Source organism: Thunnus thynnus, chromosome 12 (genome assembly GCF_963924715.1).
Source record: "Thunnus thynnus chromosome 12, fThuThy2.1, whole genome shotgun sequence".
Classification (NCBI taxonomy): Eukaryota; Metazoa; Chordata; class Actinopteri; order Scombriformes; family Scombridae; genus Thunnus; species Thunnus thynnus.
In genome coordinates, this window is record NC_089528.1 from 6,783,016 (window position 1) to 6,797,873 (window position 14,858).

Consider the following 14,858-nt stretch of genomic DNA (forward strand, 5'->3'; position numbering starts at 1 on the left):
TTAGAACAGTTGTGTTTTTATCTCCAATTTTTTTTATCTACCCAACATTTTTCCTTGTGTATTCTGACCATTACATCCTGTCTTATGAAATTAATCCAACATCACTGAGAGTAAAGGATCTCACAGAACATAGTATCATTTTAGATGTCAGATATTTTTTTATTGAATTCAACACCGAAACAGTAAAGTTGAGGAAGCAGAGTGCTGAAGGTGGTTCAGTGTCTTCAGTGGACTGATGTGGTGCTGGAGCTTCCTCACATGAAATAGGTTGTGTGATACTGGATTTGTGTAGTTTGGTCCACTCTCAGAGAACCCAGGTGTTAAGAGTAGGATAAGAATAGGAAGGGATAAACATCAGTGGAGGCTGGTCCATAGAGGCAGAGGAGGTTGCTCCTCCTCTATTTTTTGAGAGGCAAGAGGGAGATCAAAATATTAAAAGAATATTTGGTTGAAATAAACCATTACAATCTCAGTATTATTTATAAAATATTTTTTCTCTTCTTTGGAAAAAATCCATTATTGAAATTCTGTTTAAAATGTTTCAACAGCAACACCTGCAGGGCAGGAGGAGAAACAGCAGTGTGTGTGAAGTGATGGTGGGGGGCAGTGGGAGGGAGTGGGGGACAGAGGAGGAGGGTGCCTGCTGTCCTCCGCAGAGCGGGATCTCCTACATTGATTTAATGTACTTCTTTTTTTTCATGGTAATCTATGATTGGTCAAGACACGTAAAATGATGCTCCAAGAGAGGGCATCCTCCCTAACCAATCAACAAACCAGAATGCAATATTGACATCTCATTGGTCCAATGATGGTTTCCAGATTTCATCTTCAATTCTCTCCACTGTAAGGCAGAGTAGCAGCAGTAGCTAGCTCCTTGCGTTAGCCAATGCAACAGTTAGCTTGTTGTAGCAGCCTAAAGGACTCTTTATACATCCATGGAAGGACTGTTAAGGACTGTTGTTAAGCTAACAGGAGAATGGATTTGGATTGTGCGCCGCAGCAGCAGCCGGACGCCACTGGGGAGGCTAGAAAGAGAAGCAACCAGAGAAACAACCAGGAGAGTTAGCTTGTTTGTCATTGTTGCTAATGATAGCAGACTGGTTAAGCAGCAGCGATAAATTTCTGTTAGCTAACAAACAAGATGACCAACAGCTACAAATGGATACACAAATGAATACTTCATCTCCATGAAAGAAAGAAGACGTCAGATAACGTGAGTCAGTTACAGCTTCTCTCTCTCTGTCTCTTTGGTTGCTAATTTCATCTCTGTGTGGCTGTTGTGTGAATTTATCTCCTTAACAAGAATGCAGCAGAGTTCACATAATGTGCTGTAGGTAGTTTGCTCGTTGAACTTACAGTGAGCTGTCTAATTTGTATATCAGGACACCTTGGGGTGTGTTATTGTGCTTATATTATGGCCACTTACCAAAAGTTTAAAAAAAAAAAAAGGCTGTGCTGATGTATAGCTTCAGTCAGTCATAATTTCAGTCTCTGTGTCCTTGTTTGCTCTCCTCCTCCTTACAGCAAGCTGGATAACAATCGCAGTGTGAACTCTGGAGCCATCAGACCTCATGTTCGTGTGGAGTTCTGTCAGTATACCGGTCACATGTCCAGCTATGTGACTACAGGGTCTGTCCAGCTGTGGCCTCTGCTGAGGGACAGACTGACATCTGCCAGCGCTTGTCTGTGAGTCTCAACTGGAGTTTTTAAAGCAAACTTTGCCAAATTCTCCAATGATGGTTTCCAGATTTCATCTTCAATTCTTTCCACTGTAAGGCAGAGTAGCAGCAGTAGATAGCTCCTTGCGTTAGCCAATGCAACAGTTAGCTTGTTGTAGCAGCCTAAAGGACTCTTTATACATCCATGGAAGGACTCACTCTGGACTCACTCATTCATTTAGAATTGATCCAGTTTTTAATTGAGTGGTTGTTGAGTCACCTGTTGATGTTGTGTGATTAGTGAATGAGTGTGCAGGAGGTCTGGCTGCTGGCTTGTGACAACTTCTTCAGTCTTTTTTTTTAAGCTGAGTCATATATTGAGTAATAAGCTTAAAATAACTAGAATAACAAGTGTTAACATGTTAGCTTTGTAGATTATATTTTGTATGAGTGTATAAGTCATGTATTTGATACATGCATTAATACTTTCTGATGTGAACCTACACTTTTAGATCTGTGAATGTTTTTAGTGTTAAGTCTTTCTAGTATTCAGCACTGATCTGTAAATCATGTGATATGTTGTCTGTTTTTGATGAGAACAGAAATCTGTTGTCACAATAGAACAACACTATAAATTTGAATTTCACTTTGTTGGTAAAATGACACATTCTGAACCACTCCATGGCTAAAATGAGCACTTCTTTGTTTAGAAACAATATGTATAAATGTATTTAAAGAAGCAGCCTTTTCACCACTCAGGGGTTTTTGTTTTTAAAAGCAAATTTTATTGGCATATAAAATTGCCCCCCACCCCTCCAATTTCATCAGATGGGGACAGTGATATAGTTCGATGCGGTTTGTTGTAAGATTCCATGTTGGTTTTCCTCCTGTCCTCCCCAGTTTTTTGAGTCACCAGCCGCTACTGATAAACATGGTTTGTAAGGCAAATTTTAATAATTAAATCAGTTACATTATATGGATAAACAGGTGTGTTTTTGAGTCAGAAGCTGAGACTCACCTTATAGTCCACAGTGAACAGCAGCAGCTCAGGTGATAAAATAAGATGAGAGCAGAGAATGATATATGATGGTTAGAAAAGTCTTTGAACTATTAAATAAGTGTGATAAACAGCTGTAGCACACAGTATGTAGTTAGTTTAGACAATAAAAAAACAGACTTTCTCTGCCCTCATATTAGTAGCCTACAGTATTTGAGGTTACTTTCTTTCTAAGTCAAAAGCTTGTGCTCACCTGTTCTCAGCTGAGTGGCAGCAGCTCAGGTGTTAAGAGTAGGATAAGAGTAGAGACAGATAACAATGGTTAGTAAGGCAAACTTTAATGATTAAATCAGTAATATATGGATAAACAGGTGTGTTTTTGAGTCAGAAGCTGAAACTCACCTTATAGTCCACAGTGAACAGCAGCAGCTGCGGTGTCAGAATAAGATGAGAGTAGAGAATGATAAATAATGGTTAGAAAAGTCTGAACTATTAAATAAGTGTTATTGTTATTGAACAGCTGTAGCACACAGTATGTAGTTAGTACTTTCTCTGCCCTCATATTAGTAGTCTACAGTATTTTAGGTCACTTTCTTTCTAAGTCAAAGGCTTGTGCTCACCTGATCTCAGCTGAGTGGCAGCAGCTCAGGTGTAAAGAGTAGGATAAGAGTAGAGAAGGATAAAAAATAATTAGTAAGGCAAACTTTAATGATTAAATCAGTTATATTATATGGATAAACAGGTGTGTTTCTGAGTCAGAAGCTCAGACTCACCTTTTCATCCACAGTGAACAGCAGCAGCTCAGGTGGTCGTGTGAAATAAGAGCAGAGAACAATAAATAATGGTTAGTAAAACAGACAAATAATCCTTTTGATTTCTAAATAAGTGGCATTATGTATAAATAGATGTAACATAGTATGTAGCAACTTTACAAACACACACTTTATATCACAGCCTGTTCTAAGTCACTTTCTAAAAGTTTCTACTCACCTTTTTGTCCACAGTGAACAGCAGCAGCTCGGGTGGGCGAGTGAAAAAAGGTAAGACAAATCATTATTAGTAAGACAAGTCATCTTTGAATTATTGAGTAAGTTAATATTAAAACCTGTTCACTTTCTCTATTAGTCAGAAACTTGTACTCACCTTACACTGTGAAGGGCAAATTGAGAATAATAAATTATAATTAGTAAGACTGACAAATAATCTTTGAATTGTTAAAAAGTGATAAAATATGAAACATAACAAATAACCATTTAAACAGGAATAGCATAGTATGTATTCAGTTAAAACAGTCACATAGATTACTTTTCAAGCCTACTCTAGATCACTTTCCTTCCAATCAGAAGCTCAGACTCACCTTCTCATCCACAGTGAACAGCAGCAGCTCAGGTGGTCGAGTGAAATAAGAGCAGAGAACAATAAATAATGGTTAGTGAGACTGACAATTAATCTTTGAATTATTATATAAGTTGCTTTCTTTACAAGTCAGATTCTTGTACTTACCTTTTTTTGTCTATATTAAGTGAATGTACATTCACTTGATTGGAGTTTTTTGCTGTTAAATAAATGGTTTCTCATAAACCTCATAAACTCCAGACTGCTCCTGTAGAGCAGGTCAGCGTGAGATGCATTAGTGGGCCTCGCTGATTTTTGTTTACTGTTGAAGGAAGATGTTTGTTTTCTACTTGTTGTTGCAGCTTTTTCCTCCATGTTCTCCTCTCTCTCCCTGTTCAGTACAGCCCTGTTCACTGCTAACTCTAGTGTCAACCTGGGGATGACCGCAGACAGCTGTGTGCTACGTTTCCAGCTGCTGCAAGTACCATTGATGAGCTTCACCGGGAGGGCATGACATGTGGAAGGTTCACGCCAGCCGCACCCAGTTCCACCCTCAACTGTGTGGACCCCAGACCAACCAGTAAGAGTCACTTGTGCTGTGACCTGGACTGATAAACAGACAAGCAGAAGGTATCTAACCTGCCAGCCGCAAAGGTTACCTTCATTAGCCCTGCCAGACGCGAAGGCTACATGCACGGGGGTCGACAGCCCTGCCAAACGCAAGAGATTTCTTTCTCTTCACCAGCCTTGCCAGACGCAAAGGTCTTCAGGATGAAAGAAAGGTCGATCCAGCCACCATGCCAAGATGTGAAGGTATCCCAAGAACAATCCCAGTGCAAGACGCTACCTGGGATGTTGACAGTCCTGCCAGATGTAAGGGCCAGCCCTAAGGATTCAAAGAGGCCAATCAAAAGACCTTGCAAACATTAAAAGATAGTACAGATAGGCTCCAGTGCAAGACGCTACTTGGGATGTCGGCAACCCTGCCAGACGCAGAGGTTACCTTACTCTTCATTAGCCCTGCCAGACGCGAAGGCTACAAGCATGGGAGTCGACAGCCCTGCAAGACGCAAGAGCTTTCTTTCTCTTCACCAGCCTTGCCAGACGCAAAGGTCTTCAGGATGAAAGAAAGGTCGATCCAGCCGCCATGCCAAGATGTGAAGGTATCCCAAGAGCAATCCCGGTGCAAGACGCTACCTGGGATGTTGATAGCCAGACGCAAGGGCCAGTCCTACAGGTTCAAAGAGGCCAATCTAAAGACCTTGTAAACATTAAAAAATAGTGGAGATAGGCCCCAGTGCAAGACGCTACTTGAGGTGTCGGTAACCCTGCCAGACGCAAAGGCTAGCTTGGGAATCACTGCTCCTGCCAGGCACAAAAGCCAGTGGTCAGTGGCAAAAAGGGTCCCTGCAGTCATCTTGCCAGATGTTTTGGTGTGACGCCTGAGGTGCGGTAGTGAGGAAGGGTGAATGTTTCCGGGAGGATTGTTGGCCCTTTAGCGCGTTGAGGAGTTAATCCTCGTCGCTCTCATCAGACCACCTCAGCCTTTTCGCAGGGGCTTCCTCCTCGTCACTCTCCTCCCTGCTCCTTCTTCTGGAGGAGCCAAGGCCAGAAGTTGAGGGGGCTTCTTCCAAACAGCTTGCACAACTGCAGATGTCATCGTCCTCATCAGACTCCTGTAAGAAGAGTGGTCCAATGTTCTCCACATAGCCAAGACCAAACACCTCCAGTTCAGGGATCTCAATGCCGTCCTCTTCATCCAAACCCACAACGTCGATTTCAGGCTCCTCTTCCTCATCAGGTCTCTCTTGCTGGTGCCAGGCAACTGGCGGCTCAGGGGCAGCAGGAGGAGCAGCAGGCGGAGGGGGATGAGGGAAAGGATGCAGAAAACGGTAAGGGAAAGGAAGAGGAAAGGGGTGAGGGAAGGCATGAGGGAAAATGTGCAGAAAAGGGTGAGGAGCAAGCTGAGGAGCAGGCTGAGGAAAAGGGTGAATAAAATCACCCCCAGCAAAAGGGTAAAGGAAGGGATGAGGAGCAGGCTGAGGAGCAGGGTGAGGAAAAGGGTGAATAAAATCACCCCCAGCAAAAGGGTAAAGGAAGGGGTGAGGAGCAAGCTGAGGAGCAGGGTGAGGAGCAGGCTGAGGAGCAGGGTGAGGAAAGGGGTGAATAAAATCACCCCTAGCAAAAGGGTCAAGGAAAGGGTGAGGAAAAGGGTGAGGAGCAGGCTGAGGAGCAGGGAAAAGAAAAGGGTGAATAAAATCACCCCTAGCAAAAGGGTCAAGGAAAGGGTGAGCAGCAGGCTGAGGAGCAGGCTGAGGAGCAGGCTGAGGAGCAGGCTGAGGAGCAGGGTGAATAAGATCACCCCCAGCGAAAGGGTCGGCAAAAGGAACAGCAGGATGAACAGCAAGGGGAGCAAGAATGGGAAAAGCAGGAGCCCAATGTTGCAAGTCCATCCCAAAGCGTGGTGGTGGGAACTGCTGGAGTGGAGGAGAGGGAGGTCCAGCATTCCCATCTTCATCACGACCATCGTCCCTGTCGCCGCCTCCATCGTCTGGACCCAGCTGGACCTCATCCTCAGCTGCCTGAAGCCCGTCCTCTTCATACAAACCAACGACATCTATCTCTTCTTCCTCTTCCTGGTCCCTGGAGGGGAGAGGAGGATTGTCGATGACCCTGTCCTCTTCTGAAGGCCTCTCAGCATCAGGGTGTTCGGCGCTGTTGTTCGAAGGCCAAAACAAACCACCTGAGGAGGGAAATAGAATAAAAATTACAGTTATTATTTTATATATCATATAACATTTTATATTTAAGAGGTTTTCTTTGTTGTGGCATATCTGACTGTCCGTAGCTAAATAAAGGTTTACATGATTCCAGTAATTATGATTACAATAATGAGGGACTGTCGGTGCACAACAGAGGAGAAAGCTCTTTATTTTATTCTGGTCCAAAGATTGTAACACCGGTTAAATTAGCTAAGCTGACCAGTCAAAAATAAAGAATACATACAATGAAAAAAAATACAATGAAAAAATATAATATGTGTAACACTGCTGGGCTTCCAAAAAGATTATCATTGTTAAGTGCACATAATCATCTTTTTTTTATAACTGTTGAAAAGGAGGTCACTACTGGAGATTGCACAGAAATGCGTGCGTCATTACGCACACCTAACCGTGTGTGTCTTGATTAAATCATGTTCAACTAACAACATGCCTTCAAAATAACCACACTACCATCTGTGCTTTTGTGGGCACCAAACTAGTTGTTTAACACTGGTTACTATCGCAATGTAAGAGCTGCAAATCACGAGACGTGAAGGAGACGGTGGCATCCTGGACGCAGGACGCACACAGTCCGTGCATAATAAACCACTCTCCTCTCTTCAAAACGAAAATACCGAATCACATTTCAATATATGATGAAAATGTCAACATGTCAAGTAGGCTACAAACTGTGAGAGTGATGACTGAACAAAAAAAGCTCCGGCTGGAGGTGCAACAACAGTCACTCACTTAGTTCACTTTATCTCCTTCACTCAAGCTCACAACAATATCTGAATATATATTAATATAATATATCACAGAATTATAGTTCACATATGTTATTAACTGAGCTTAAAGGGAGCTATTTTATGTGAACAACACGCATAAAAGCAGGCCCTGGTTTGTTCACACCTGCGCGTTCTGACGTCCTGGCGTCAGCTTCTAAAAGTTCCATCGTCTCCATGGTGCGCAAAGAACACATTTTTTAGTTATTATACGAAAAATGGCCCAGTCGCCATCTTTTTCCCCAAATCGTCGACGACAAATTTGCATAATTTGATGCCCTCAAACCAAAATAACAGTGTTTTCAAATCACTACACCTTTATTAATACATTCCACCCCTTTCCCGGGAAAATCCATACATTCTTACCATCTAATATTCATTTTACACCGAGAAAACGTCGTGTGTTTGTCTGTTTCAATCAAATCTGTGTTTTTCAAACAGGTGGACAAATTGTCCATCTCTAAATTCAAGAACTTACATGAATAAAGTCCTAATTTTGTACTGAAACACGTTTTTAAGGATGTCAGGGAGAATAATTAACACATTAGACATCATATTAAAAGATGTCTTACCTGCATAGTGGTTGAACCAGCGTCTGACTCTGGCCAGCAGGTGCTCCTCCACAGGGGGTCCTCCAGAAGCCATTTCTCCAGCAGCAGGTCCCTTTTCCAGTAAAGTTGTCCTCTTGGTTTTTTCCTTGTTCAGGTATCCAACAGCTCGTTTTCCAACAGAAGTTTTCCAAGTGATCAGTTGTCCAGGAGTTTAGCTTCCAGCAGAAAGGTCAACTCGTGTCCAGTCCAAGTTCAAATGGGAAGTTGCAAAGTTCTGCAGCTCCTTTTATCACCTCGGTTCACGTCACCGTTCTGTTTCCATGACTTTGGCTACTGACGCACGCACGTGCACGCGTGTGCGTGATTTACAATAAATTGATGATATCAATTGTTCAATTGTATCAATTATTATTGTGATTTCTGTGTGATTAGTAATGTGTAGATCTTTCATTGCCTCTGTAGACAGAAACTCTTATGCAACTCACAGTGCAGTACGTGAATGCGTCCATATAGGTAATGATGAACACACATTTGTTTATTTATTGATATGAATGATGAATTATTGAATGATACATCATGCAAATTGCAGAGGCAAACGCTCTCCGTACTGTCAATAGCTGTATTATGTTTAGCCTACTATGTTTACTTTTCCATTTTTCCAGATCTGTTTATTGTGTTTTTGGCGGAGGCGCAAACTCCTGACCTCTCAGATTTGCAACTTTATAGACATGATCGATTCTTGCCAAGAGCCTGCTGTCAATCACAACTGTTTTGTAGACGATAAATTCACCTTTCAGTAAATCTACCACATATTCCTGCAGCTGACGGTGCTGTCGCCACTGCGTAATTTTACGCACGGTTGACACAGTGGGTATACTAAATTTATCAGGAATCTTCCGACACACATAATGGTAAAAAATGATTATTCACGCATCTTCCAGCAATATGCAGCTGAAGCAGGTGCTTCTCAGGTCAGGAACAGTAAATTTCAGACGAGAAAAGACTGGAGCACAATGACTGATTTGCGGCCTTTAATAGTGCAAACATAACGTTTCAAAAAGACACTTCTCATGAAGACACAGTAACTAGTGTGGAAACGTTGGTCTGTTTGCAATATTAAAGGCTGCAAATCAATCAGTGTGCTCGTCTTTTCCCATCTGACACCTAATTGTAAATTAACCTTTTGTGATTTTGTGTGAGCTGTACAAATGGATAATAAATCCTGCCTATCAGCAGGATGTCTACAAGTTCTCAGTTAATGTCAGATTTTGTTTCTCATTGAATATTAGAAGAGTCATTATTGCACACTTGTACCCTCATGACTAATTGAATGCAACCTTTTTAATCAACTATTTAAAAAAAAACAAATAATTTAGTTAACATGAATAAGGAAGCACATATTTTTAGATGTAGCCCTTTCTAAAATAGGCTAACTTTGTGCACATCTTGTTTACACTGACAAGGGTTTCACTGTCTTCTGAAAGGTAAATTCCTAATCTTCCCCTGAGTGCATATTTGGGAGAAGAACAAGAGTTTCCTCTCTCCTGTCAACTAATTAAACTGTTTATTAATCATTAAACTGAGAGGAGCTGATGTTACAGGAGTGCCAAGTTTTGTTGGTCCCTCCAACTGCTACCCAAAACTCACCCAAACCAACTCTTTAATATGCTCCAGTGTTATTTGTCTACAGGCTGTGTAAAATGGATTACTGATCTTTTGCCTCATCATTTATCTGAACCTTGAGATATCTCAAGGCCAAATGTTCCAAATACTAATCAGATAATGAAAGAGTATGCTGGACATGGGGCTAATGTGAAAAGAACAAGATGGTGATACATCACTAAGAAAAAGTTCAACAAAGCAGAAAGACTTTGAGGTTTTTTTTTCATCTTCTTTTAGATCAATTTGTCTCTTCTGCTGTCAGGAAAATTTACATTTTCAAAACTTAGTATTAAATTCAAAAGAATGACTATTAAATGAATAACCGACATGATGATGACATGTACCATTTCAAGTACAGTGAAACAACACTATAGTCTTTATCGGTATTAGGCTATAATTGATTAATTGTAGAGGCTATTTTAATAGAACAAAAATATGGATAAAACATAATAGATTGCTAAAAGCGACATATAAACATTATAAAGAAATTTAACTTAAAGACCACATTTGCTTATTTGATCAGTAGTACTACTATTACTAATATCAAGAACTGTCACAACCAAGAAAAGTTACCATTTTGTGTCATAAGAGGCCTGAGTTTTATGGTGTATATAAAATAATCTACTTTGAATAATAATCTGTCTGATATGGTTTCAATTATAATTCCCTCATTATAATCCTCAAAATATTATCTACTCCTCATCCCTCATTAAAAATTCCAGAGTCTATGAATATGCAAATATATTTCATTTCAAAAGTTTAACTACTACATATCTCCTGCTTTCCACATCACACTTGTATAAATTGAATATCGGACCTTGATTGGCTCCAAACTAGTTGTGATGTTTCAAATCATGCTTGTAGGTCCAACAATTAAAATCACATTTTGCGCACAGACAAACTATCCACTTTCAGCAGATGAATGTGAAAACAACCTTCTAGTGTCAAACTCTGCACATACATCATTCTGCACAATGAAGCTCTAACATCAAACTTTAGGAACAAGAAGACAAACAGGTTTTTAAGTGGAGGAGGCAACAATTGCTACTATTACACAGAGGGGGGCGGTAATGCGACATGAGCTGGATGCCTGCCGCCATTCAAAAAGAAGAAGAAGAAGAAGAAGGTCTCCGGCAGGACAGAAGGACCGTGTAGTGTCAGTCCACCGACCTGTCTGTTGTGTGTCACAAGCTGGCATTGCTTGATTCAGCGCTCTCTAGCTTGTCTTTCACCCTTTTGACAGCAGCCAAATGAACCAAACATTAACACTAGAGAACGACACCTGATATTCTCGCTTACAGAAATGGCAGACGATGAAATAGACTACAACATCGTGTTTCCAGATGCAGGGACGTCGGGTGAGCATCATTTCATTGTACTGTACATGGCTCAGTTAGCTTAGCGTACATGCTAATGTTGTCTTATAACGGTAGCGTGCAAATTACATTCTGCTAACTGCGTACTCAGTTTAGCTTAGTTTAGCTTAGCCGGCTGTGACAGCTCTGTTAACCTGCTCTTTTGTCGTCTGATTTGGTTTCAGAGAGATACTGGCAGGGGACAAAGGAGCCAGTTGTGATTCTGTTGGGCTGGGCTGGTTGCAAAGACAAACATCTCTCTAAGTACAGCTCCATCTACAATGAACAGGTTCAAACTAAATGACAAATCTCTCAAGCTACTCTGTATTTTCCCTTTAAAGATAGAGTCAGTGATTCTGGTGAAAAATTGTTCGATACACTTTTTGTCAAATTCAGCATTATCTCTTCAAGGTCTGCAAGCTGTCTGTTCTGTGTGTGCACTGGTGTTCATACACAGTCCTGGCTCTGTAAAGTGGAAACAAACGAAGTGGCTCAGACAGCCACACAACACTATTCCAACCAATCAGCAGGTTGCATTCGTGCTCATTCACAAGACACGGGAAGTCGTCAGAGCATCTGTCGGTGTGAGGACATGACAGTCTCCCGTCTCCAGTACCTGTTGAATGTTGGGAGAGAGAGGACCTGGGCAATTCACATAGAAAGTGTTTTCAGAACAGACACGCTTCAATCTCTCTATATAAAACAAGGAATCTCTGTCTGTATATATGGAAGTTTGTCCTTCCCATATCTTGAGAACCGTTCATCCAATCTACTTCATACCTGGCGGGTGAATTGCGAGGAAGTGCAATGTCGATGTGTGAAGTTGTTTTGAGAAATATATAAAAATACCTCATAAATTGTTGCTTGCTACAACGATTTGCTTCTTCTTCTGCCTGTGAAGTTAACGAGCGGAAATACAGGCAGCGCCACTCTGCCATTGCAACCCACATTGTGGTCGGAGGTGGTATTACACCTGTAGTGACAAGAACTACCATAGAGAATGAACTGAAAAAGTTTAGAAAGTAAAGCTCCAATTCTTCACATGCAGGAACTTTGTAAATATGTTCAAGACATAAAGCAAGATGTCTTGGGCACATTGTATGTGTTTTGAATTTTGGTTCAGTTGATTTCTGCTGTCATTCAGCCTGGTGAAGGCAGTTTGTCCGGCCGTTGTCCTCTCAGCTCCCCAGGAGCTGCAGCTGACAGACGCAGAATCTCAGCACAGAGTAGCAGAATGAGACATCTGTCCTCCCTCCTGTTCTCTGCTGTAAACACTTGTAGCTGTTAGCGAGCAGTTGCTCTCATGTCTTCATGGGTCTTGGTGCTTGTTTTCAGCATAAACAAGTACAGAGTATAAATTGTACACACACTGCACTGTTCACAGCTATACAGCTAACTGCTCCAGTCGCTACAGCCTCACCGTCACACACACGCTCTCTCTTTCGACTACACTATCGCTATGCGCTGAGCTATTCCTTAAAGGAGCTGCACTACTTATATAGCACAGTTCAGAAAACATTTTGAAATACACAAAAAAATTCCCCTATGTTTGGCCCGGTGGCGGGTCAACTTAGGCCCGGCAGACCGCCAGGTTTGCAATCCACTGGCAGAAACCCTGAACAATCTTTCTCCAGAATGACTGACTCTATTTTAATCAGCAGTGTAGCACCATACAAGCTATGTAAATTACTCATATATCCACCTCTTTCATTCTTGCTTTCTTTCTTTGTTTTCTTCTCATACAGGGATGTGTCACCATCCGCTACACAGCTCCTTTGAAGACGGTCTTCATCTCAGAGTCGTTTGGCTATAAGGAGCTGAGCAGTACTGCCCTCAAGTTGCTGGAGATCCTCTACGACTATGAGGTGGAGAACAGTCCTATTTTCTTCCACATATTTAGTAATGGTGGCTTCATGCTGTACCGGTACATTGTGGAGCTCTTGCACAATGATAAACAGTTCAGTTCTTTGCGCGTGATCGGGGCTGTAGTGGACAGCGCCCCTGGTAGCGGGAATGTCCGTGGGGCCCTGCGTGCACTAACAGCCACCCTGGGGCCCAAAATCAGTCCACTTTTAAGGTATCTCCTGCTAGCACTTTTTGCGGTGACTGTTTTCCTGTTGCGAGTCGTGCTGTACCCGTTGACCAAGTACATCCACAAGAACCACTATGATGCTGTGCAGGAGAGGCCGCCCACCTGGCCTAATTTCTACCTGTACTCTGGAGCTGACCAGGTGATCAGACACCGGGACATCGAGCTCTTCATGGAGACCCTGAAGCTGAAAGGCGTCCCAGTGGACAGTTACGATTTTGTCACCACTGCCCATGTCAGCCATTTCCGGGAATTCCCTGAGCAGTACACTCTAAAGTGCCGCGATTTCCTGGTCGCTTGCATGAAGGACTCAGACGGGACAGAGATGAAGAAGAGATACCGGGTTCAGAATCAATGAAACTTTTGAAGATTGGTAAAAAAAAAAAATCCGATGTAGTGTTTTTCCTCGGAGGTCTATAAAATGGGGCCAGAAGTTTCGTCAGGATTGCAAGATTTTATGAGATCAAGATCTTGGCAATGTTTTTCCCATTCCAGTGCACATAATGGGTTGGTTCCACAGATGTGGTCTAGGTGCACTGTACTTAATCTATGTCTGGAAAACCAGCTACATGTAACACTGTAAACCCCAAAAGTGTGACGGTTAAAGGCCTAACTCTGTCTAATTTTTTGCAACAGTCATGTACCACCTGTATAAAAACAACACACACTGTTGCTATACACTGGATAATTTGGACTTAAGTCTTTTAGGATAACATAAATGGTATTTAATATTGCTGTTAAATGTGATGCATCGTAGGTTAGTTGTAGTGATTCTAAAACTGATTAGGCTGGATATTAAAAAATATCAAAACTGGTATCTAATATTTATGAAAATTTAAAACGTATTTATAGTTTTGATCTCACAATTTGTCAAAATGTGACCACATGAGTTCTTGTAATGAAGGCAACTATCGTGTCCAAACATGAAGAACTTAAAACGATTAATCACATAAATAATAATCTTTCTTTGAACATAAAAAAAAATCTAAAATTGTTGCCTTAAACAGGAAATGCCTTGTGATTTGTCTTTTTGGTCCATAAATGGTAGAATATCCAGCACTAATATGTGATACATGATTGATTTAGTCAAAGGAAAAAGGTGATTGACAATGAATGTTTATGTCCAGCACAACTATTGTGTTTTCTCTTAACTGATGTGCCTTCAATAAATCCGAATGCTCACAGAATACGTCAGCCTAATTATTTTCATCGATACTTGCTTTTGTTTTGCCACACAAGCGACGTCAAACTGATCTGGATGTCTAATCCCACAAAAGGAGCTATTTTCTCCAAAGAAAAATGAATAGAGCATTGTTCCAGACTTAAGAAGCAAAGTGGTCAAACATCCATGAAGACTTTGGAGTCATTTAATGTTCAGAAAAAGTGTAGTTGTCTGGTGAACTTAAACTGTTTCAGTAACATTGTCTTGGTTTGCAGATTATTTCTTAGTCAGTAATAGTAAGAAAAAAAACAGGAGTGTGTTTGACCTTTGTCCATGTGTTCTGTTGTGAACTCTCACTTGATTACACAACACAATGTGGCCGGACTTCCCATTAGTGATAGAACTTCTCAGTAAAACAAGGGATTGGTTATTGCTCAGTAGAGATCAGTGTGATGAACAAATATATGATGCAGTGGGATTCAGATGTTGTTTGAAATTGGTT

General features: G+C 41.4%; 2 protein-coding genes across 13 annotated transcripts; one reads left to right on the forward strand and one right to left on the reverse strand.

The window, feature by feature from the left end:
• Positions 1-1,692: 1,692 nt before the first annotated feature.
• LOC137193687 (arginine-glutamic acid dipeptide repeats protein-like) lies at positions 1,693-10,761 on the reverse strand. Of its 12 annotated transcripts, none has more exons than XR_010930875.1 (4): positions 8,110-10,761; positions 4,013-6,733; positions 2,677-3,645; positions 1,693-2,580 (listed from the first exon to the last, which is right to left on the reverse strand). XR_010930875.1 is itself a non-coding variant. In XM_067605005.1 (2 exons), the coding sequence occupies exons 1-2, from the start codon at positions 8,180-8,182 to the stop codon at positions 5,502-5,504; spliced, it is 1,305 nt and encodes a 434-aa protein (XP_067461106.1). In that variant the 5' UTR covers positions 8,183-10,761; the 3' UTR covers positions 2,587-5,501. The 12 variants fall into 12 exon arrangements, 1 of the variants encoding a protein (XP_067461106.1); XR_010930876.1 differs by having other exon boundaries at positions 2,677-3,285; positions 3,429-6,733; XR_010930879.1 differs by having other exon boundaries at positions 2,677-2,834; positions 3,203-6,733.
• Positions 10,762-10,883: 122 nt separating this feature from the next.
• tmem53 (transmembrane protein 53) lies at positions 10,884-14,381 on the forward strand. The gene is made up of 3 exons (XM_067605007.1): positions 10,884-11,108; positions 11,291-11,394; positions 12,851-14,381. The coding sequence occupies exons 1-3, from the start codon at positions 11,054-11,056 to the stop codon at positions 13,550-13,552; spliced, it is 861 nt and encodes a 286-aa protein (XP_067461108.1). The 5' UTR covers positions 10,884-11,053; the 3' UTR covers positions 13,553-14,381.
• Positions 14,382-14,858: the final 477 nt, after the last annotated feature.